The sequence below is a fragment of the Triticum urartu genome, chromosome 6A (genome assembly GCF_056163025.1).
Source record: "Triticum urartu cultivar PI428250 chromosome 6A, HENAU_Tu73, whole genome shotgun sequence".
Classification (NCBI taxonomy): domain Eukaryota; kingdom Viridiplantae; phylum Streptophyta; class Magnoliopsida; order Poales; family Poaceae; genus Triticum; species Triticum urartu.
This window is the reverse complement of record NC_141878.1, coordinates 529,803,106-529,826,485: the sequence shown is the minus strand read 5'-3', so window position 1 is coordinate 529,826,485 and position 23,380 is coordinate 529,803,106. Positions and strand designations below refer to the sequence as shown.

General features: G+C 46.8%; 1 protein-coding gene across 1 annotated transcript; it reads left to right on the top strand.

Annotated features, from left to right (window-relative positions):
- The first annotated feature begins 4,938 nt into the window (after nucleotides 1–4,938).
- On the top strand, nucleotides 4,939–12,352 carry LOC125531094 (putative histidine kinase 6). The gene is made up of 11 exons (XM_048695501.2): nucleotides 4,939–6,105; nucleotides 7,013–7,246; nucleotides 7,376–7,545; nucleotides 7,892–8,110; nucleotides 8,183–8,369; nucleotides 8,456–8,507; nucleotides 8,590–8,819; nucleotides 9,008–9,106; nucleotides 9,244–9,956; nucleotides 10,979–11,461; nucleotides 11,664–12,352. Exons 1-11 carry the CDS (start codon nucleotides 5,785–5,787, stop codon nucleotides 11,923–11,925), a joined length of 2,970 nt encoding a protein of 989 aa, XP_048551458.2. The 5' UTR covers nucleotides 4,939–5,784; the 3' UTR covers nucleotides 11,926–12,352.
- Nucleotides 12,353–23,380: the final 11,028 nt, after the last annotated feature.

Below are 23,380 nucleotides of genomic sequence, written 5' to 3'. Positions count from 1 at the left end.
ATCTAGAACATCTTATATATGTCATTTGACTTTCTAAGATACTGTATATTGATATCGTTGATGTTCATTCCAAGTAGGAAATTTTGAGACCCATGACATCGAGCAATTGAATTGTTGTTGCCTGCGTTTTTCGACCCTAGGCATCCCAATTTGGAGTTGGTCAAAAAAATACCACGTGTGTGTGTGTGTGTTCTCTATACTATTGTTCAGTAGAGCTTGTCCCCTCTTGTTATATTACCATAAGCTTGCTCTTCAAAACTATAATCACCCTTTTTGGGAGGACATCCCTGTTGGGAAACATAGCATGCAATTTTAAAAAAATTCCTACGCTCACGTAAGATCTATCTAGAAGATGCATAGCAACGACAGGAGGAGAGTGTGTCTACGTACCCTCGTAGCCCGATAGCCGAAGCGTTTCACAACGCGCTTGATGTAGTCGAACTTCTTCTAGATCCGACCGATTAAGCATCGAACGTACACACCTCCGAGTTCTGCACACGTTCATCTCGTTGACGAAGATATGATCGGAGGCGTAAACTGTGGAGGGGAGCGTCGCACATGGCTAACAATTGTTGGTCTGTGTTCTAGGCGGCCCCTCCCCACGCATATATAGGTGGGAGGGGGAGGGGAGCAGCCATGGGGCGTCCCAAGTTAGAGGAATCCTACTTGGGGGCCTCCTCCAATTCGGCCTCCCCCCTTCCTTTTTTAGCCGGAGAGAAAAGGGAAGGGGGGAGGAGAGAAGGAAGGGGGGGGGGTCGAACCCCTTCTCCTCCTTCTCCAATCCGGCCAAATGCCTAAGGGGTGGCGCGCCACCCCTTGTGGGCTGGGGTGCTCCCCTCTTATGGCCCATATGGCTCATATCTCCCCCCCGGGGGTTCCGGTAACCCCGTGGTACTCCAATAAATACCCGATACTATCCGGAACTCTTCTGGTGTCCGAATACTATTATCCTATATATCAATCTTTACCTATCGACCATTTCGAGACTCCTCGTCATGTCCGTGATCTCATCCGGAACTCGAACAACATTTGGTCACTAAAACACATAACTCATATAATACTAAATCGTCATCAAACATTAAGCATGCGGACCCTACGGGTTCGAGAACTATGTAGACATGACCGAGACACCTCTCCGGTCAATAACCAATAGCGAAACCTAGATGATCATATTGGCTCCTACATATTATACGAAGATCTTTATCGGTCGAATCGTTATGAGAACATACGTTATTCCCTTTGTCATCGGTATGTTACTTGCCCGAGATTCGATCGTCAGTATCTACATACCTAGTTCAATCTCGTTACCGGAAAGTCTCTTTACTTGCTTTGTCATACATCATCCCGTGACTAACTCATTAGTCACTTCGCTTGCAAGGCTTCTTATGATGTGCATTACCGAGAGGGCCCAGAGATACCTCTCCGATACTCGGAGTGTCAAATCCTAATATCGATCTATGCCAACTCAACAAACACCTTTGGAGATACCTGTAGAGTATCTTTATAATCACCCAGTTACGTTGTGACGTTTGATAGCACACAAGGCATTTCTCCGGTATCCGGGAGTTGCATAATCTCATAGTCGAAGGAATATGTATTTGACATGAAGAAAGCAATAGCAATAAAACTAAACGGTCATTATGCTAAGCTAACGGATGGTTCTGGTCCATCACATCATTCTCCTAATGATGTGATCCCGTTATCAAATGACAACTCATGTCCATGGTTAGGAAACCTTAACCATCTTTGATCAACGAGCTAGTCAAGTAGAGGCTCACTAGGGACACGGTGTTTGTTTATGTATTCACATTTGTATTTAGGTTTCCGATCAATACAATTCTAGCATGAATAATAAACCTTTATCATGAATAAGGGAATATAAAATAACAATTTTATTATTGCCTCTAGGGCATATTTTCTTCAATCACATTATACTTTGTGTATTTTATAAGGAGTGTTTTTGTTTGACTTATAATGTGACATGGAGGAGAAACAAATGCAGCCATATCAATGCACACACAAAAGATCACGCTGGTTGTAAGTGCATCTACTGCCTCCTTTGTGGTTTTGGAGTTTTCTGGACAAAAGTGGTCAATGGACTAATGTATTATATTTGTGAGTATACACCAGTGAAAGTCTCTGAATACTTGGTTTAACCAATGAATGTGACTCCTAAGAATATAAAGGAAACATTGATGCATTCGGTGCACCCATTTGAACTAATCGAAGAACTGGATATTGAAGACTTAGCCCATTTATAGTTTCTTATTCTTCATTGAATCATAGGGCAATCGGTGCGAGTGAAAGTCCCTGAAGATCTGGTTGGATGCTCCGTGTGAAATTTGGATAAGTGTTGTCTGAGAAACTCATTCTCTCAAAGCATTTTAGTGAATCCTATTGAGGAAAAACCCAGTACCTAATAGCCAGAGTTATTGAGCATCACTGAAGAGTCTGTTCGAGTGAACCGACAACTTGCTAGTCTTGAAGACTGTAATCTTCTGGACGGTTAGGCGTCCGTTCAGAACATACAAGAGTCATTGTGAGTTGCCGAACAACAAGTATGTGAAGGTTTTCATGTCCATCTTAAAGATCTTCCACGGGTGATTGGACAAGATCTAAATGATCTTAGCTCAAGGAGAAGAGGATGAAGACTTGGTGTTATGAGTTAAATCTCAACCCTCCAACCAGAGGTAGAGTTATCACAACAACTTGAACTAGTGCAATAAATCAATTGTCTTCACCGAGGCTCTCATTCTATATTCACATTTGTTTACTTTGTGTAATTTGTATGTTTTGCAGAACTTGATCCCTCTCTTCTCCGAAGACTTTTCTGAAGACTTTGTTATTCCGATGTGCTTAGTTATGCTCTACTTTGTTTACGGTGTCGTTATTCTGAAGTGTACACATGTATTTGTGTTAGACTCATACCTAAGCATATCTCGGGCCGGGCCAAAAAAATCCCGGTGCTAAAAACCCAGGCCAGAGCCCGGCCCGACCTGACCATCGGGCCTACTAAATCCGGCCCGAGCCCAGCCTGAGCCTAAAAAAGCCCGACACGGCCTGGCTGGCCCGACCCGACTACGACTAAAATCTCATTTTCCGCAAGTCCAAGCCCGTCCCAATCTGCCTGTCGGGCTCAATTTCCAAATCCGAGCCCGACCCAATGGCACACTCGGGCCTAGCCCGGCCCGGGATTTTCGGGCCGGGTTAGGTCAGGCCGTCCACCCGGGCTGCCAATGGCCAGGTATAGTTAGACTAGTATACTTGTATTGTTACTTAGGTTTGCATGCTATCTTATGTTCTGATTTTGTCCTAGTTTTGAATACTATAGTTTTTCTTCAATCTGTATTTCTTCTATTGACTTATAAGATAGCATCCAGGTGAAGCAAACACCAATATACATGACCGTAGATATGATTATGCGAACTAAAAAAGTAACGATGATCAATACCGAACAGTTGTTGAGCCAATGGAAATTGTCACAAGCATGGACAATCCAGAGGTGGACACAACTACACAAACTAAAAACCGTGCTTACACCGGCCAACCAACCCAATTGCCAAGAGCCGTCGTAGAGCCTAGAACACCCGTTAGCATACAAGTGATGTTGGTTGTAGATCAAACTAGCGCGAGGAGACAATACCGCCAAAATTCCATATTGGACACTGACGATCCCACATCTCCAATTCACAGGTATGTCGGTGGTGAGTCTAGGCATGCCTCCTCCTCCTCAGTTGCCACCATTTTCCGTCAATCGTGACGCGACCATCCGCGCCACCGACCAACATCACTGGTCACTACCGCATACCATCACCACTCGACACCACACAAGCAACTAGCAAACCCTCCATCAGTCATCATTCTTGTCTTCAAGGCCCTATTGAAAATGATGCACCCAATGGGGAATACGAGTTGAGCGCGTCATCATCAGATCCAGGCAACCCCATGCGTAGGGTTTCCCTCAAAGCATTTTAGAAGGGGAGTCGAGGATTTCATGTCGACGCCTTCAACAAGAGAGCGATGCCCTTGGCTTTCGCCAGCAGTCCATGCGCCCCCACCCCACGCACACACACAAAGCCGCCAAACCACCAAGACAACTACCCCCCCCCCCCCCCCCCCCCGACCCCAATGTTCGCCACGACCAACACCCCGCCGCAACGGGGATGCTCTGTTGTTTGGATTGTTGCATCGGGTGGAGATGTGGATGCCGAGAGGACCGCCCCACGACCCACACGAGAGCCGACCACCCTTGCCGCAGTCCAAAGCCATCGCTAGGTGATCCGCCACTCACCGACGAAGACGGAGGTGGAGCCCCGCCACCATCCTTGCCCCCCCGCACGAGCTTCGCCCGGCGCCGGCCTCCGACGACGACGAGGCGGGAGGGGGCAGACGGCTACTAAGGCGGCGGCGACACGTAGTACACTCATCGAACGGATATAATCCCCCGTGTTTGAACATTTTGACGTCCAATCACGTATGAAAGCCCGCGCATCATGACACGACGCCGTCGTTTTCTCTCGAGGCGACCGGCCCGATCGCGCCACCCATCGCTGTAGCGAGACCACTTTAGCTTGCGTGTCGACGGAGGAAGGAAACCAAACCAAACCAGACCAGACCACGCTGTCTTGAGCCGGCGGAGCCCAGGAGGGCGACGAGGTGAGCAAGGGAACAAAAAGGAGAGCCATCCGAGCCCGATGCAGGGGGCCGGCCGGTTTTCCCGCTTTGCTCCTGCTGCCGGCCGTGTCCGTGTGTGTGTGTGGGAGTGGATCGGACGGACGACGGACCACGGGTGGGTTCGGCCGCCCCGCACTCCGCCCCGCGCCACGTGACCCAAAAGGACTCCACGGGTCGCTGGCATTGGCATTGGCATTGGCACCCCGTACTGGCTGGCTCTACCCCTGCTAGCAGCCGCAGCCGCAGCCACCCCACCCGGCTTCTTCCTCTCCCCCCCTCCCTCCCTCCCCGCTGGCCTGCCTGCCTGCCTGGTTCCCTCCTCCCCCGCCACGGTCGCTGTCGCAGGATCACCACCCCCCGTAGCTCTCTCCAGGCTCCAGCAGATCAGTAGCAGGAGTAGGCCGCAGCCGAAGCGGCAGCGCCTGCCCAGCTCCGCCGCTGCCGCCGTCGATCTCCGCCACCATTCCACCCACCCGCCAAAAAGAGCCCCCACACGCCGCCGCCCGAGGCAGGCTAGCCCGCTCGCTCCCTCGCTTCGTGAGCCGCGCGCGCGCGGTCGCCGCTCCAGCAACGCAGGAGGCCGGGCCTGTGGCCGCGAGGCTCGCGGCGCTCAATTGGCCTGCCGGGGGACGCCACGCCACGCGGCGGGCCTTTGTCCGGAATATCTCCCGCACGGAAAAAGCTACTACTAGAGCTAGCGAGCGAGCGAGCCTGGTGCGATTCCTCCCCAATTTTTAATTAGCTTCGGCAGCCGCGCCACCCAGCGGCGAGCCCGCCCGCCCGCCCGCCCACCAGCCGGAGGTAGGGGAGGGGAGGAGCACTGGAGTAAAGAGGCCCGGGGATTTTATTAATGCGGCTTAGCGAGCGGGCGGGCTAATTATTTTAGCGCCGCTGTCTCGGCTGGGAACTCGCGAAAGCTCGCCTCTTTTGAGGCCCGCCCCCGCCCCCGCTCGCCGCCTCCTCCGCCCAACCCCTCCGCGCAGCGCTCCCGCTCTCTCTCCCTCCCTGCCGCTGGGAGCACTTGTTTTCTTCTGGGTACCAGTGCGCGCTTGCTTTCGCTGGGGGTGGTCGTCGCGCATTCCCACAAGCATATGGTGCGCATTGTGCGGGATGGGGAGTAGTAGTAAATTGGGGGAAGGCATGGAGGAGAAGGGGGGGAGGGTGGGGATGGGCAAGTACGCGGCCAGGCGGGGCTGGAGGCGCCTGGCGGCGGTCGCCTGGCTGGTGGCGGCGGTGGCCTGCTCGGCCGCCGTGCACTGGCAGCTGCGCCGGGAGACCATGGAGCGCGCCGAGGAGCGGCTCGTCAGCATGTGCGAGGAGCGGGCCAGGATGCTGCAGGAGCAGTTCGGCGTCACCGTCAACCACGTCCACGCGCTCGCCATCCTCATCTCCACCTTCCACTTCGAGAAGAACCCCTCCGCCCTCGACCAGGTGAGCAAACAACATAATAGGGACTGCCGATTTGTTTCTTCCTCTTCCTCCTCGATGCATTCGTTAATTCATTCACTCATTCATTCCTGTGTCACCGCGTGCTTCCAATCCCGCGGCAATGGCGGGCTCCAGAAATCCTAAACAAGTATAGTACTCCTAGTAAAACACGGTTGTTGCATCTCTTTAAAAAAGGATATTTCCTCGTGGTGGCTCGATGCTTACAGAGTTGCAGGCTAGTCGTTTAGCGCCGCATTATTGTTTTAGTCGGTCCGTTGTGGGCCTCTTGATCTTTGAATATGTGGCGTTCTTGGAGCGGTTGTGTTTCTTTTCTATGCTCCAAACCTCCAAGACACAGAGTCAGAGACGTCTCTGAACTACTAGGCCGGTAGAAGAAGAACATTGCTCTGTTTGTTTTTGGAGTGGTTAATGGTTGGGTTTGGCCAGTGCTTGACCCACTCCATTTGTTTATGCTCACAGCCGTAGCGATGCAGTGCTGGCTGCGGTTGTCCAGTGATGGGTTCTTGATCCTACTTTTTTCTCCTAAAATATTCCCCTAAAGGTGCCCTCTTTTGGGAATTCCGAGCCCGCTGCTTTTGTTGATTAAGTGGTAGCTTTAGACTTTTAGGAGTACCTTGGCAAGGCAAAATGGTATTTGAAGGCACATTCTGGTTGTTGCAACAAGCAACAATGAGTAATGCCCTAATTTGGTTGGTGGCCCTAGTTGCTATCTTTTTTTCTTCTTCTTTCAAACAATGCCCTTTTTTTAGTTATAAGAATCACATGGATTAGGTGCAGCTTTAACTTGATTGTTTCTTACTTTCTTGGATGCTCTTGGTAATTAAGTCTCAACCCATCAGTTCACTGCTGGTGTGCTTTACCTTACATTTTGGTGAAATTTTTGCTGCAGGATACTTTTGCGAAGTACACGGCAAGGACATCATTCGAGCGTCCGCTGCTAAATGGGGTGGCTTACGCACAGCGCCTCTTCCCTCACGAGAAGGAAACGTTTGAAAGACAGCATGGATGGATTATGAGGACTATGAATCGAGAGGCTGCACCTCTCCAAGATGAGTATGCCCCGGTGATTTTCTCCCAGGATACGGTCTCCTACCTTGCGCGCATGGACATGATGTCTGGGGAGGTGTGATTTCTTACTGCATGATGGTTTCTTCTGTCTGTCGATTCTTAGTTCATTGAGGGCAGGGGACACAGTTGTGTTGCCAGTTTTAAGTTTGGTTCAGTGTAAATAATCCGTTTGTTTCGCATGTAGGAGGACCGAGAAAACATCTTGCGTGCGAGGGAAACTGGCAAACCTGTGTTAACAAACCCATTTCGGCTTCTTGGGTCGAACCACTTGGGCGTAGTACTCACTTTTGCAGTGTATCGCCCTGATCTACCTGCTGATGCATCAGTTGAGCAACGTGTGGAAGCAACTGCTGGGTAAGATGATTGGACTATCTTCCAAATATATGACCCACAAAACCTGTATTTGCATGTCATTTCTTTAGTGTTGGCTATACAATACTTCAATGCATCAAAGCAGATGATTCGACATAGCATACAATGACCTAGAGAACTTGCATTAATGTATCATTATTCATACATATATAGTACTAACTTATTGTCCTTCTTTCTCTCATTCAGCAATACAAAGGTCCTTTCTAGTGTGATAGCCCAACATATTTAGAGTTTTGTACCAGAAATATAACACAAACATATACTTAACTATTTTGTGAGTGTGGCCTCCTGAGTCATGACTCTAATCTAATCGAATCCCCACTGACAGCTATCTTGGTGGAGCTTTTGATGTGGAGTCACTTGTGGAAAATTTGCTGAGTAAACTTGCTGGCAATCAGGATATATTGGTGAATGTGTATGACGTCACAAATGCTTCAGAGCCTATGGCCATGTATGGATCTCAAACTCCAGATAATAAAGTGGACCTCTTGCATGTTAGCATGCTTGATTTTGGAGATCCGTTTAGGAAGCATGAAATGAGGTGCAGGTTAGTAGCTTCTTCCATGACACTGACTTTGTTGGCTCATTGTCCTTCCACTAATGTTGGTAAGTTGTGCAGGTATGGGCAAAAGCCTCCATTGCCGTGGTCTGCTATTAGTAATCCTATGGGCTGCTTTGTCATATGGATGCTTATTGGGTATATAATTTGTGCTGCATGGTCTCGGTATGACAAAGTTTCAGAGGATTGTAGAAAAATGGAAGAGCTCAAAACTCAAGCAGAAGCTGCTGATATTGCAAAGTCTCAGGTTTGACATTTATTTGTGTGCTTAGGCTACTTGACGTTCTTCCGTACATAAGAATTATATACTTATGCAAGTTTTCTTCTTTGCAGTTTCTGGCAACTGTATCTCATGAAATTAGAACTCCTATGAACGGCGTCCTTGGTATGAATATCTTCCTTTCGGATACATACATAATGTCCACTCTAAGGACTCGGCCATCTTAAAACATTACCTTTTGTTGTAGGGATGCTGGACATGCTTTTGGGGACAGATCTGACTATGACTCAGAAAGATTTTGCTCAGACCGCTCAGGATTGTGGCAAAGCATTGATAATACTGATAAATGATGTCCTTGATCGAGCAAAGTTTGAAGCTGGAAGGTTGGAACTTGAGGAAGTGCCTTTTGACTTGCGAACGCTGACGGACGATGTGATCTCCTTGTTTGCCTCAAAGTTAAGAGCGAAGTGCATAGAGGTATCTTACTATTGCATAAATGATTCAATATCTTTACTATGCTTTCATAGTCATAATGGATGCGGACTACCTGTAGTGATTGTTTGCAGCCGAGCGGAAACAGACAATACAATTCCACAAATGCCATTCTTCTATATACCTCCTTTCCTGTAGCACATTATTTCCTAATATTTCCCTTATTGCCGCAGCTTGCAGTGTTTGTGAGTGACGATGTTCCAAAACTTGTCACCGGAGATCCTTGGAGATTTCGACAGATACTGACAAATTTAGTGGGCAATGCAGTCAAAGTAAGCATTCAACTTTCGGTATCATAGCATTATCTGTTTATTGCATACTTTGCAACTTTGAATAATGTTGAGTTTTTGTTATTCTGTACAAAAACATCCATAAATTATTCTGAATCCATTCATTATCAATTTTCCAGTTCACAGAACGGGGCCATGTTTTTGTGCGGGTCTCTCTGGCTGAGAACTCAACTATGGAAGCTAAACGAGCCCCCAATGGAAACCTCAATGGGAAAGATTGTAAAGTTGAGCCTACAGCTAATGGTGCCTTCAATACTTTGAGTGGGTTTCAAGCTGCGGATGAACGAAATAGCTGGGAATATTTTAAGCTGTTGCTCTCTGATAAGGAGTTACTTTCTGATGAGCTCGAGGGTAAAAAATCTAGCCAAAATGATTCCGATCACGTGACCTTGATGATAAGCATTGAGGATACAGGTGTTGGTATCCCACTGCATGCACAAGATCGTGTTTTTACGCCTTTTATGCAGGCAGATAGTTCAACTTCAAGGAATTATGGTGGAACTGGTATTGGTTTAAGCATCAGCAAATGTTTGGCTGAACTTATGGGCGGGCAAATAAGTTTCATCAGCCGTCCTTCCATTGGGAGTACATTTACATTCTCAGCGGTTGTGAAGCGTGCATCCAAAGATACTTCATGTGCTTCAGAGAGGAGCTTGTCCGAGGCACTACCAACTGCCTTTAGGGGAATGAAGGCGATTTTGGTAGACGGGAAACCTGTGCGTAGTGCTGTGACAAGATATCACCTTAACAGGCTGGGAATAATTGTTCAAGTTGTGAATAATATGAGTATGGGAATTCAAGCCTTTGGGAAAAATGGTGCAACAGAGTCAAGGTGAGTTTTCTGTTGTCATTTTCAATTCCTAACAGAACTTATCACTGGAATTTTAGAAATAGAGGACAAATAACCGCTCAACTGGTTTCTAGCTGTATAGGAAATGGTATTTTATTACTAGTACGAGAGGAGCTTTCACATGTGCTCTGAGAGGCTAATGTTCCCATATTAATTAGGGGTAGGGAGGTAGAAAGATTCACACTACTTTCAGGTAATAGTTTTGTAGGAAGTGCAATTTTCCAAACGTAATATATTGTATCACTAATACAAGAGGAGCTTTCACATGTGCCCTGAGATGCTAAAGTTTCCAATATTAATCAGGAGTAGATAGGTAGATGTATTGAATCACGCAGGGTGTTTGGCAAGTTGTAGTTAATCGAATGACCGGAATGTCTCTGTGAGCCAAATTCAGACACACAGAGATAAAGCACTCGGAATTTTCTCTGTGAGTCAAGTGACAGAAATCAAGAATGAAGCAATTTCTGTGCAATTTATTCCACCTCAATGGGGATTTCAATATACAAGATTGAGAGATAGAAGAGGCTGAGATTACAACGTGTTAGTAAGAAGCTCAGTTTAGATTTTTTATTTGTTTCGGGCTCAGTTTAGATTCTACTCCCTCCGTTCCAAAATAGATGACTCAACTTTAGTATAAAGTTAGTACAAAGTTGAGTCATCTACTCCCTCTGTCCCACAATATAAGAACGTTTTTGACACTACATTAGTGTAAAAAATGTTCTTATATTATGAGACGGAGGGAGTATTTTGGAACGGAGGGAGTAGCTATGTGGGTGGACGTTGTGCTGCGCATGAGGTGGACTAGGACGGTGCAGTTGCATTGCATGCGGTAGACTTGGCAGAGCAGGTGCTTGTCTAACAACAGATGTTTTTTCAACTAAAAATATAAGACCTGTGAAGGACCAGAACTAATCCTCAATACCAAGTACTTCTATTTATGTGCCATAAATTCTTCTTCAACACCTGCTTAGTCTCTTTTCTCCATTTACTTTATTTCTTTGTAGAGAAAAACCGTCGATGCTTTTTATTGAGAATGACATCTGGAGGCCCGAGACAGATACTCAGTTACCGAGTCGTCTACGTACGCTCGGGATGAATGGTCAGGCGCATGAGCTACCCAAGCTGATCCTTTTGGTCACATCTGAAGCTGACAAGGACAAGTACGGATCCACGTTCAATACTGTGATGTGTAAACCCTTAAGAGCAAGCACAATTGCTTCTTGTCTACAGCAGTTGCTAAAAGTAGATATACCTGCAAGGAAAGAAAATCAAAATAGGCCCTCATTTCTTCGTAGCCTGCTGGTTGGGAAGAATATATTGGTTGTAGATGACAATAAAGTAAATCTACGGGTTGCTCAAGCCGCACTGAAGAAGTATGGTGCCAAGGTTCATTGTGTTGAAAGTGGCAAGGATGCTATCTCCCTACTTCAACCTCCACATTGCTTCCATGCATGTTTTATGGACGTTCAAATGCCCGAGATGGATGGGTATGATTCTGTGTACTCATCACTCTGCTGCAACTGTTATTTCTAACTTTATCTCTTATAAAGAGCCAAACTGTTATTTGTTTGGGTTTTACTTAGGAAAGAAGTTATAATTATGTTCTCCAGGCTTTATGTATCAAGTTTTGTTGCTTGATAGTCTCTCATCCTTATTGACTGCTGATTATCAATGTGATGTACTCTTCAGGTTCGAGGCTACTAGACAAATACGAGAAATGGAGAAGAAAGCGAACGAGGAAAAGAGAGAACAGTCGAGTTCAGGGGAAGGTTCGACATTTGTTGAGTGGCATTTGCCTGTTCTTGCAATGACGGCTGACGTCATTCAGGCGACCTACGAAGAGTGTATGAAATCGGGGATGGATGGCTATGTGTCCAAACCGTTCGACGAGCAGCAGCTATACCAAGCGGTCTCCAGATTAGTGGTGGGAACAACTGATTCGGCCTCATGATCTGATCGGTCGAAGCCGGATCCGACGCCTCGTTGGTTGAAGCGAAGCCAAAGCTGACTCTGACTCTTACAAACCTGACACGGATATCTCCGCAACACTTTGGATGAAAAGACGAAGGCGCCTTGAGCTAGTGAACTTCGTTGCAGGCCGAGGTAAGGTAAACGACGGTGCGCGCCGCGGCGGGCATGCATTTCTGCTCCTGCTGCCCAGGGGGGGAAGATGAAGATGAAGGAGGTGGCTCGAGATATACTAGGTAGATTAGGATTTTTTGGTTTGCTGTTGGTGGTAGGCAGATGTATGTATGATGTTGTGTCTCCTGTCTGTTCATTCTTTGAACATATATAACATCTCTGTGCTGTGATGTGCTCACTCCCCTGAGCTCCGGAGTCCGCTGAGAAGAAAATATGTGGTGGGCTTTTGGGTTGTCTCCTCTCCCTCTCCGCCTCGTGTTCGTACTATGATTGATGATCATCGATACATCGTGGAACTTTTGATGCAAACTGTTGGGTGTAGGCAAACTGGGCGTGTGTCTTTTTTGTCTGGCGAGATGCTGAATTTGCTAGGCCTCTTGCTCAGCTGCTCCGTTCCTCCCTCTGAAAATCGACACATTTGCTGCTGGCAAGTTGCCTGCAAAAACGAATTGGTGCATGTCGATTTTCTGGGCAGCTCAAAAACAAATTGGACGGCTCAAAATTTCTATTTACACCGGTTTTTTTACAGTCGATCTGGTTGGATGTCTGTATTGCTGCTGCTGCTACTACTACTACTAGTACTTGATATGAAATGCAGGGCAGCATCAGTACTGGCTTTCTTCTGCCATGGTGTTTGACTCATTTTTATTTTGCCGCGGCGGAACCGAGCATGGGCAGGCGCGTTTAATTGGTCCGAGCAGTGCGCAGTGCTCCTGCGGCGTAGACTGCAGCGCTGCAATCGAACGGGCAGGTTTCCTGTATGGCGTCTGGCACGGAAGCGGAAGCTGGGCGGCACAGGCCTGTCGACCAGCGGGCAGCGAACCTTCCGACGCAACGCGCGATTTATTACTGCTCCATCCGACAGCCTGAACCATGCTCATCCTGTGCCGGCAATGGTGCAGCATGCTGCATGCATGCAAATGCACGAGAGGTGCCGGACAAGGGTAGAAAATCCTTGTTCCTATGGTAATCTCATTGCGTCGGAGGGACTTTACTTTTACTGTCTTACTGTGTTGACCCGTTTGTGATAGTTTAGCACGGTTTGACCCTTGTTTGTAAAATAGTTTGGATCTGACCCTTTTTAACACGCTAGTAACCCTGGCGTCTAGGATGCATTAAAGACGCCAGGGTCCTTAGCGTCTGGCCCTGGCCCACCTTCCTGGTCAGGCAAGTTAACCATATGACATGGCAAATTTCGCTCCCGACCCTAGGCGCCAAGGACCTTGGCGTCTACCCCCTAAGAAATAAGTGGCCACATGGAGAGTGTGTCGGGCCCATCCCACACCCACACACTCTCTCCAATCCCAATCTTACACCCCAACCAAGAGCAACACAGGAGAGCTCCCCCACTCTCCCACCTCAAGGCTCAATCAAACCCTCCTCCAAATTTTGTTTTCTTCGGTGAATCATTCTCTCCCTTGGTGTCTGAGGTTTTCTCCTCCGGATCCCTAAATTTTGTTGGTAATTTCTTGTTATTTTAGTGGCATTTTGTAACCTTAGGTGGAACCTTAGTTTCTAGCTTTCTCCAAATCCTTGGGTATTGGGTATCTTTCAATCACTTTGTTGATGTGGTAGCAGTAATAGGATATGCATGTTGTGAGTACAAATGACGATTTTGATTTATATGATGATCTATGGTTAGGGTTAGGTTTTGTGTTAAGCAAATGACATGATTTATTTAGTACATAAGTTTTAATGTGTCTTTGAAACAACTCATTAGTAATGGCATGATCCATATATAGTTGTCATTGATTCATTAGAGTTGCACTTGTTTTTTAAACAATGCATTATAGTTGCCATTCATACATTTTATTTTTTGTCCTTTTAGATGGATGATAGACTTGTTAATTTTCATTATTTGTGTTAGAATAAAACGCTAATGCAAGATCATAGACGACACACCGAGGCACGATATTTGTTAACGAGGTTCATCGATATGGCTACATCCCCGGGGCATGACTACGGGCGCTCCTCCCCAAGATACCGCAACACCGGCCGTCCGGGCGCCGACACAAGCCGTCGGCTCCCCCGCGTACCTGTTGCTATCAAGTCGTCATGGGTTACAACGTGTGGTGCCCCTCCGTATATAAGAGGCCTTAGGATACAAGTGTCCGACTCCTACAAAACTCGTACCTAACCACACCAATTACAACTCCAAGTCCACGTAACCCCTTGCGTACATAATATTCGACACAAATATAACAAACTCCACCTTGGCGAATATTCTCCACCACTTAGAAGTCATCCATGCTCGAACCTCCATGTACTCCGGACTTGGGTTGTCTCCTTTGTAGCTTACTGAGAGCTACCTGATGGGCCAGACCCGCCGCCACCGTGAGACTCCACTGCTACTCTTGCAGCTCCACTCCCCATGACTCCACCTGCAATAGTGCTCCCTTGCAACTTGTAAAGATGCGAAACCGTCCTCTCTCTCCTATCATCACAGTCACCCCATCTTCCATGATTTCCATGGTCTTCGTATCCCGATCATAACGGAATTCCATACCACCATCATGAAGAACACCAAGCGAAATTAGATTCCTCCTTAGCCCTGACACATGCCTGACTCCCCGAAGCATCCGCTCAACTCCGTCAAACATCTTAATTTTGATGTCACCTACTCCAGCAACACGATAACCTGTATCATCGCCCACATAGGCTAAACCAAACTCACCAGACTTGTACGAAGAGAACCATTCCCTGTTGGGCGTCGCATGAAAAGAGCAAGCTGAATCCAACATCCACACTTCAGTTTTTGTTGACCGCATGTTTGACACTACGAGAACATCACTACTGTTGTCCGAGTCATCACCACGAGTAGCCGCATTAGCACTTGCCCCACCCTTCAGTTCTGGGCATTCCCTCTTTATATGTCCCCAATCCTTGCACCTGTAGCACTGCACCTTTTTCTTCTTTTTCTTCTCCGCCTCTTCCCTTCCTGAGCTGATAACCTTTAACTGCCAACCCCAAACCTTGAGTACTCTCCTCTGTAGCATTCTTTTGCTTCCTCAACTCATGTCCAAGCAACGCTGCAGTGACTTCCTCATTATTGACGGTTGTCTTTCCATGTGTCAATGTAATGACCAAATGCTCATAGGACGGTGGCAACAAAAACAAGAAGCAGTAGTGCCTTATCCTCGTCCTTGATCTTCACATCCAGACACGCTAGATCCGTGACCAACTGATTAAAGGCATTCACATGCTCCACAAGATCCGACCCCTCCCGCATCTTCAGCCCATAGAACTTTTGTTTCAAATATAGCTTATTGGTCGCCGACTTGGACATATAACAATTTGCCAACTTGTCCCAAATTCCCTTAGGAGAATCTTCGTCCATGACATGATACATGACCTGATCCGCAAGACAAAGCCATATGGTAGCGGCCGCATGCACTTGCATATCCTCCCACGCATCATTGTCAACCTTGGCCGGCTTCGTCTCCTGCAAACCCTTCAAGATTCCATGTTGCGCCAGAATATCCTTGACTCTTGTCTGCCATAGACCGAAGTTACCCGTGCCATCAAATTTCTCCAAATCAAACCTGGTGAATCCCGACGCCATGCCGAGCCGCGATCTAACCGACCTGTTGTCGCCGGTCTTACCGCCCTTTTCCTCCGCGACTTCCTCATGAAAAAGGTCACTGATCCCGTATTCCTCATCTGAAGCCACGCCGCAGTCCGTGGTCTACCAAGAAATCTGACTTGCACAACCTTCTTGTCTGTGCCTTTGCTGCCTCGCGTCGCCGAACTTTTATTACTGCTGAAACAACCCACGGCCTTACCTTTTCCTTCCCTGACACGGAAATCAAAATCACAGACCGCACAGATATATCCAATCCAATACAGTACCAATCTCCAACAGACCAAACATGCATGCACACGGCTCCTTGAATCACAAATTAGCAGGCCTGTCCCCTGGACCCAAAACGCACACGCACACATGTATCATCAGATAGGTTCACCGCATGTATGTTAGTCCCCTTGACTCCTACCACAATACGATTTTTCTATCCTTGTGCACCGCACTCCGTTCGAGAAACCTACTGCTTTGGCCTTCCCGCAACCTTGCTCATGATACCACTTGTTAGAATAAAACGCTAATGCAAGATCATAGACGACACACCGAGGCACGATATTTGTTAACGGGGTTCACCAATATGGCTACATCCCCGGGGCATGACTACGGGCGCTCCTCCCCAACATACCGCAACACCGGCCGCCCGGGGCGCCGACACAAGCCGTCGGCTCCCCCGCGTACCTGTTGCTATCAAGTCGTCATGGGTTACAATGTGTGGTGCCCCTCCGTATATAAAAGGCCTAGGATACAAGTGTCCGACTCCTACACAACTCGTACCTAACCACACCAATTATAACTCCAAGTCCACGTAACCCCTTGAGTACATAATATTCGACACAAATATAACAATTTGGACATAACGACATTTGTCACCAAAAATGCAAGTGACAATGAGAAAGTGGTGGTATTTGACACAAGTCCTAGTTATGATGAGGTTGTTCTAAAAGTAAGAAATATCTGAACTAATAGGAAGATATGATATTGGATGTAGGTAATCATGAGTATTATTGTTGACATTACCCCTAAGGTAAATAAGTGGAGAGGTGAAACTATAAACCCCCATCTTCCTATGTGTTTGACTGACATTTTGCTCCATAAATATGCAATGCGTGTCAGCAATTGTGGAAGAATAAATGATAGTTGAGTATGTGAACTTGCTAATCAAAGCTCTTGCATAGACTTTTTCCAATAATATGATAAATTGCAATTGTTTCAACGACTGAGATCATAGTTTGTTAGTTTTCAGTGAAGTTTGTGATTCATACTTTATATTGTGAATAAATTGTTGCTTGATCATGAGAAGTTTTATGATAAACATTTGCTGCTATGTTATTAATTATGATGCTACCATGTCCGTATTTTTGTTTTATCGACACCTCTCTCTCTAAACATGTGGTCATAATTATCGAGTTCGGCTTGCGCTTGAGGATAAGCGAGGTCTAAACTTGAGGGAGTTGATACGTCCATTTTGTATCATGTTTTCCTAGTGTTATTTATAATGTTTTTATCATTATTACACTTTGTGATGCAATTCTAATGACTTTTCTCTCTTAGTTACCGACATCTGGAATTCTGGACCTAAAAAGCTACAACAGAGATACCTATTCTACAGAGCTCCAAATGACCTGAATCTTCACGAAGATTTTTCATTGAATATATAAAAAATACTAGAGCAAAGAAATACCAGAGGGGCCACCAGTTTCCCACAAGGCAACAGGGCACGACCACCCCTGGGCGCGCCCTGATTTTTGTGGGGCCCACAGCTAGCCTCCGGTGCACATCTTCTGCTATATGAAGGGTTTTGACCTAGAAAAAGGAGCAGGACTTTTGGCATGAAGCGCCGCCATCTCGAGGCGGAACTTGGGCAGGAGCATTTTTGCCCTCCGGTAGAGCGATTCTGTCGGGGATAATTCCCTCCATGAGGGGGAAATCGAATCCATCGACATCACCAACGATATTCTCCTCGTGGAAGGACCAATCTTCATCAACATATTCACCAGCACCATCTCCTCTCAAACCCTAATTCATCTCTTGTATTCAATATTTGTATCAAAACCTCAGATTGGTACCTGTTGTTTGCTAGTAGTGTTGATTACATCTTGAAGTTGATGCTAGTTGGTTTATTTGATGGAAGATATATGTTCATATCCTTAATCATATTCTATACCCCTATGATCTTGAACATGAACATGATTTGTGAGTAGTTACTTTTGTTCTTGAGGACATGGGAGAAGTCCGGTTATAAGTAATCATGTGAATTTGGTATCTGTTTGATATTTTGATGATATATATGTTGTTGCTTCCTTTAATTGTGTCATGTGAACATCGACTATATGACACTTCACTATACTTGGGCCTAGGAAGACATTGTGAAGTAACAAGTAGATGATAGGTTGCTAGAGGGACATAAGCTTATATCCTAGTTTGTGCGTCATTCCGTGATTTGGATCAATATGTTTCATGCTAGGGTTAGATTTATCTTAATTCTTCTTTCGTAGTTGCGGATGCTTGCGAGAGGGGTAATCATAAGAGAGTTGCTTGTTCAAGTAAGAACAACACTCTATCACCGATCCACCAACATATCAAATTATCAATGTAGCGAACGCGAATCAAATAAACATGTTGAAAGTGACTAGACAGTAATTCCCATGTGTTCTCGAGAACGCTTTGCTTTATATAAGAGAACTTTATGACTTTTCCTTTGCTATAAAAAGGATTGGTCCACCTTGCTGCATCTTGTTACCGTTGTTACTTGTTACTTGCTACGAATTATCTTACTACAAAACTATCTGTTACCACGACTTTTAGTGTTTGCAGAAAATACCTTGCTGAAACCACTTGTCGTTTCGTTCTGCTCCTCATTGGGTTCGACATTTTTACTTATCAAAAGGACTACGAATGACCCTATACTTGTGGGTGATCACAGACCCGTCAGACATTGCAAAGCAAGCGCAACATGGCTCATGTTGCAAAACCACCTGCAAGCGAAACTTGGCTCTTGTTGCAAACCCGTCGGATGTTTCCAAAGCGAGCGCAACATGTCTCATGTAGCAAACACCCAAGCACAACATGGATCATGTTGCAAACCCTAAACCATCGCTTTTCGTGCACGGGATCCAACGCCTTTGGAAGCGGTTGATCTACCCACGTTTCAGCCAGCCGACGCATAACACACGCCATATTGTAAACATTTCAAGTCTTTTTCTATGAAAAAAACAAAAAGGCAGGGTAACCAGGTAATCTATATCAGGACCGACCTTCCTTGGCAATCCACACTAGTGGCCACACGCGCAGCCCGTAGCAGCCTGCCCTGTCAAGAAATGGGCCTCGAGCTGGTGCAAAAATGTCCTGCATACAACTAGCTTGTTCTTCTGACCTGATGTGGCCCGGTAGCGCGTTGTTGCATGTTGCCCCACGGAGAGTTTGGTTGATCCTATTCCGCGCCTTTATTGCCGGTTATAGGCTATTTCGCCAACCAGGGCACACCCCATGTATTAGGTGTAGTAGCAGGTCAACCCATATTCTTCCTGTGTTTTTTCTATGTTTTTCACCTAGGTATTTCGTGTTTCTCTTTTTTCTTTTCTTTTTTTCTTTTTAATTTTTTTAAAAAATTCGCAACTTTGCCTCAAATTTTTGAATCTTTTCAACCTCGTGAACATTTTTTCAAATTGCATGATTTTTTCAATTCATCTTTTTTAGTTTTTTTAACTCTAGTGAAAAATTTCAGTTTTTTTGCATTTTTAGTATTTTTTTAAAAAATCTCCAAAAATAATCCAAACCCGTAATTTCCCCAAAACCCACAAACTTTTTGCATATTTGTGAACTTCTTTTTCAAATTTGATGATTTTTTTGTTTCAAATCCGTGTTTTTTTCTCCAAAATCACCGCAAACATTTTCCATTTTTATTTCAAAATTGTGATCTTTTTTGAAATTCATGACTTTTTTAAATTCGTGAACTTTTTTGAATTCATGTACATTTTCTGATTTTCTGCGTTTTTTCCGAAGTCAATAGTTGACCGGTCAACCGTCGACCACTCACATGTGACCGAGTGAACGATGGCGTTTCTGGGCCGAGCGACCACGTCGCACATGGTATTGGGTCGGCCCGGAACCGCAGGATGCACTTGTTCTCCTAGCCGACGCTTAAGGCGCCAACTAGGTGGTCTCGAGACTTGAGTTTTTTCTTCGCCATCTTCCTTCTATTATTAATGTCTCACCGAACGTTCTACCGGGTCAGACCTGACCGCATCGCACACTAGCACCCCATGCATTTCCATCACGACCATTGCGCAATCAGAGATGTGTACATTGAGGAAACACTCCTCCGAGGTGTGGTCGATGTGACAGTTGTCACAGACCATGGCGACCAGTTGCGAGGTTGGGATATGCTAGTTCTGACATGTAAGGCCGGGACGGCCTCTAGGCCATGTTATCCATAACATGGGTGCTGGGTCTTCGCCCTCGTCCTCTGAGTTGGAGGTCGGGAAACGGTGGTCCGTCTGGCCTAACCAGTTATTTACGCCCCGACTGATCTGATGATGTAGACGTTCGAATATTGCGTGCTGGTATGTGGCTCCTGAGTTCTGAAGCCCAAACGGGTATGAGGGACCCGACGTCGGTGGTGAAGATGCCATTGTTGATGTGGATGCCGGTGCGATGTGCCAGAGTGCTGGCAGGCACACATGGAGGTCGGCATGGCTGTTGACGATGAAGGCCACGACGCCTACGTAGATGAGGTGTGCTGGGTGGGACGGTGGGTTGATGTCGAACCGGCCTACCTCGTCTGCGGTGAACATGAGAGAGCCAAAGGTTAGGCTCTCCCCTGAAGGGAATATGCCTAGAGGCAATAATAAAGTTATTATTTATTTCCTTATATCATGATAAATGTTTATTATTCATGCTAGAATTGTATTAACCGGAAACATAATACTTGTGTGAATACATAGACAAACAAAGTGTCACTAGTATGCCTCTACTTGACTAGCTCGTTAATCGAAGATGGTTATGTTTCCTAACCATAGACATGAGTTGTCATTTGATTAACGAGATCACATCATTAGGAGAATGATGTCATTGACATGACCCATTCCATTAGCTTAGCACCCGATCGTTTAGTATGTTGCTATTGCTTTCTTCATGACTTATACATGTTCCTATGACTACGAGATTATGCAACTCCCGTTTACCGGAGGAACACTTTGTGTGCTACCAAACGTCACAACGTAACTGGGTGATTATAAAGGTGCTCTACAGGTGTCTCCAAAGGTACATATTGGGTTAGCGTATTTCGAGATTAGGATTTGTCACTCCGATTGTCGGAGAGGTATCTCTGGGCCCTCTCGGTAATACACATCACTTAAGCCTTGCAAGCAATGCAACTAATAAGTTAGTTGCAAGATGATGTATTACGGTACGAGTAAAGAGACTTGCCGGTAACAAGATTGAACTAGGTATTGAGATACCGACGATCGAATCTCGGGCAAGTAACATACCGATGACAAAGGGAACAACGTATGTTGTTATGCGGTCTGACCGATAAAGATCTTCGTAGAATATGTAGGAGCCAATATGAGCATCCAGGTTCCGCTATTGGTTATTGACCGGAGACGTGTCTCGGTCATGTCTACATTGTTCTCGAACCCGTAGGGTCCGCACGCTTAACGTTACGATGACAGTTTCATTATGAGTTTATATATTTTGATGTACCGAAGGTTGTTCGGAGTCCCGGATGTGATCACGGACTTGACGAGGAGTCTCGAAATAGTCGAGACATAAAGACCGATATATTGGACGACTATATTTGGACACCGGAAAGGTTCCGGGTAAGATTGGGACAATACCGAATCACTGGGAGGTTATCGGAACCCCCCAGGAGGTATATGGGCCTTATTGGACCTTAGTGGAAAGGAGGGGAAAGGAGAAAGGGAGGGGGCGCCCCCCCAAGCCCAATCCGAATTGGGAGGGGGGCCGGGCCCCCCTTTCCTTCCTCCCTCCTTCCTCTTCCTTCCCTCTCCTACTCCTAATAGGAAAAAGGGGAGTCCTACTTCTGGTGGGAGTTGGACTCCCCCCTTGGGCGCGCCATCCTCCTTGGCCGGCCCCCTCCTCCACTCCTTTATATACGGGGGCAGGGGGGCACCCCAGAGACACAACAATTGATCATTGATCTCTTAGCCATGTGCGGTGCCCCCCTCCACCATAATCCTCGATAATATTGTAGCGGTGCTTAGGCGAATCCCTGCGACGGTAGAACATTAAGATCGTCACCACGCCGTCGTGCTGACGGAACTCATCCCCGACACTTTGCTGGATCGGAGTCCGGGGATCGTCATCGAGCTGAACGTGTGCAAAAACTAGGAGGTGCCGTAGTTTCGGTGCTTGATCGGTCGGGCCTGAAGACGTACGACTACATCAACCGCGTTGTTATAACGCTTCCGCTTCCGGTCTATGAGGGTACGTAGACAACACTCTCCCCTCTAGTTGCTGTACATCACCACGATCTTGCGTTTGCGTAGGAATTTTTTTGAAATTACTACGTTCCCCAACAGTGGCATCCGAGCCTAGGTTTTATGTGTTGATGTTATATGCACGAGTAGAACACAAGGGAGTTGTGGGCGATATAAGTCATACTGCTTACCAGCATGTCATACTTTGGTTCGGCGGTATTGTTGGATGAAGCGGCCCGGACCGACATTACGCGTACGCTTACGCGAGACTGGTTCTACCGACGTGCTTTGCACACAGGTGGCTGGCGGGTGTCAGTTTCTCCAACTTTAGTTGAACCGAGTGTGGCTATGCCTGTTGGGTTTCGTAGTAATTTCAAAATTTTCCTACGCACACGCAAGATCATGGTGATGCATAGCAACGCGAGGGGAGAGTGGGATCTACGTACCCTTGTAGATCGACAGCGGAAGCGTTGTGACAACGCGGTTGATGTAGTCGTACGTCTTCACGATCCGACCGATCCAAGCACCGTTACTCCGGCACCTCCGAGTTCTTGGCACACGTTCAGCTCGATGACGATCCCCGGGCTCTGATCTAGCAAAGCGTCGGGGAGGTGTTCCGTCAGCACGACGGCGTGGTGACGATCTTGATGTTTTACCGTCGCAGGGCTTCGCCTAAGCACCGCTACAATATGACCGAGGTGGAATATGGTGGAGGGGGGCACCGCACACGGCTAAGGAACGATCACGAAGATCAACTTGTGTCTATGGGGTGCCCCTTGCCTCAGTATATAAAGGATGGAGGAGGAGGAGGCCGGCCAAGGCAATTGGTGCGGCCAGGATGTGGAGTCCTACTAGGACTCCAAGTCCTACTAGGAGTCCACCAAGAGGGGAGGAAGGGAGAAGGAAGTGGAGGAGAAGGAAAGGTGGCCGCCCCCCTTTTCCCTAGTCCAATTCGGACCAGAGGGGAGGGGGGCGCAGCAGCCCCTTGGCCCTTTCTCCTCTTCCCACTAAACCCATCAAGGCCCATTGCTTCTCCCGTAACTACCCGGTACTCCGAAAAATACCCGAATCACTCGGAACCTTTCCGATGTCCAAATATAGTCGTCCAATATATCGATCTTTACGTCTCGACCATTTCGAGACTCCTCGTCATGTCCCCGATCTCATCCGGGACTCTGAACTCCTTCGGTACATCAAAACTCATAAACTCATAATATAACTGTCATCGAAACCTTAAGCGTGCG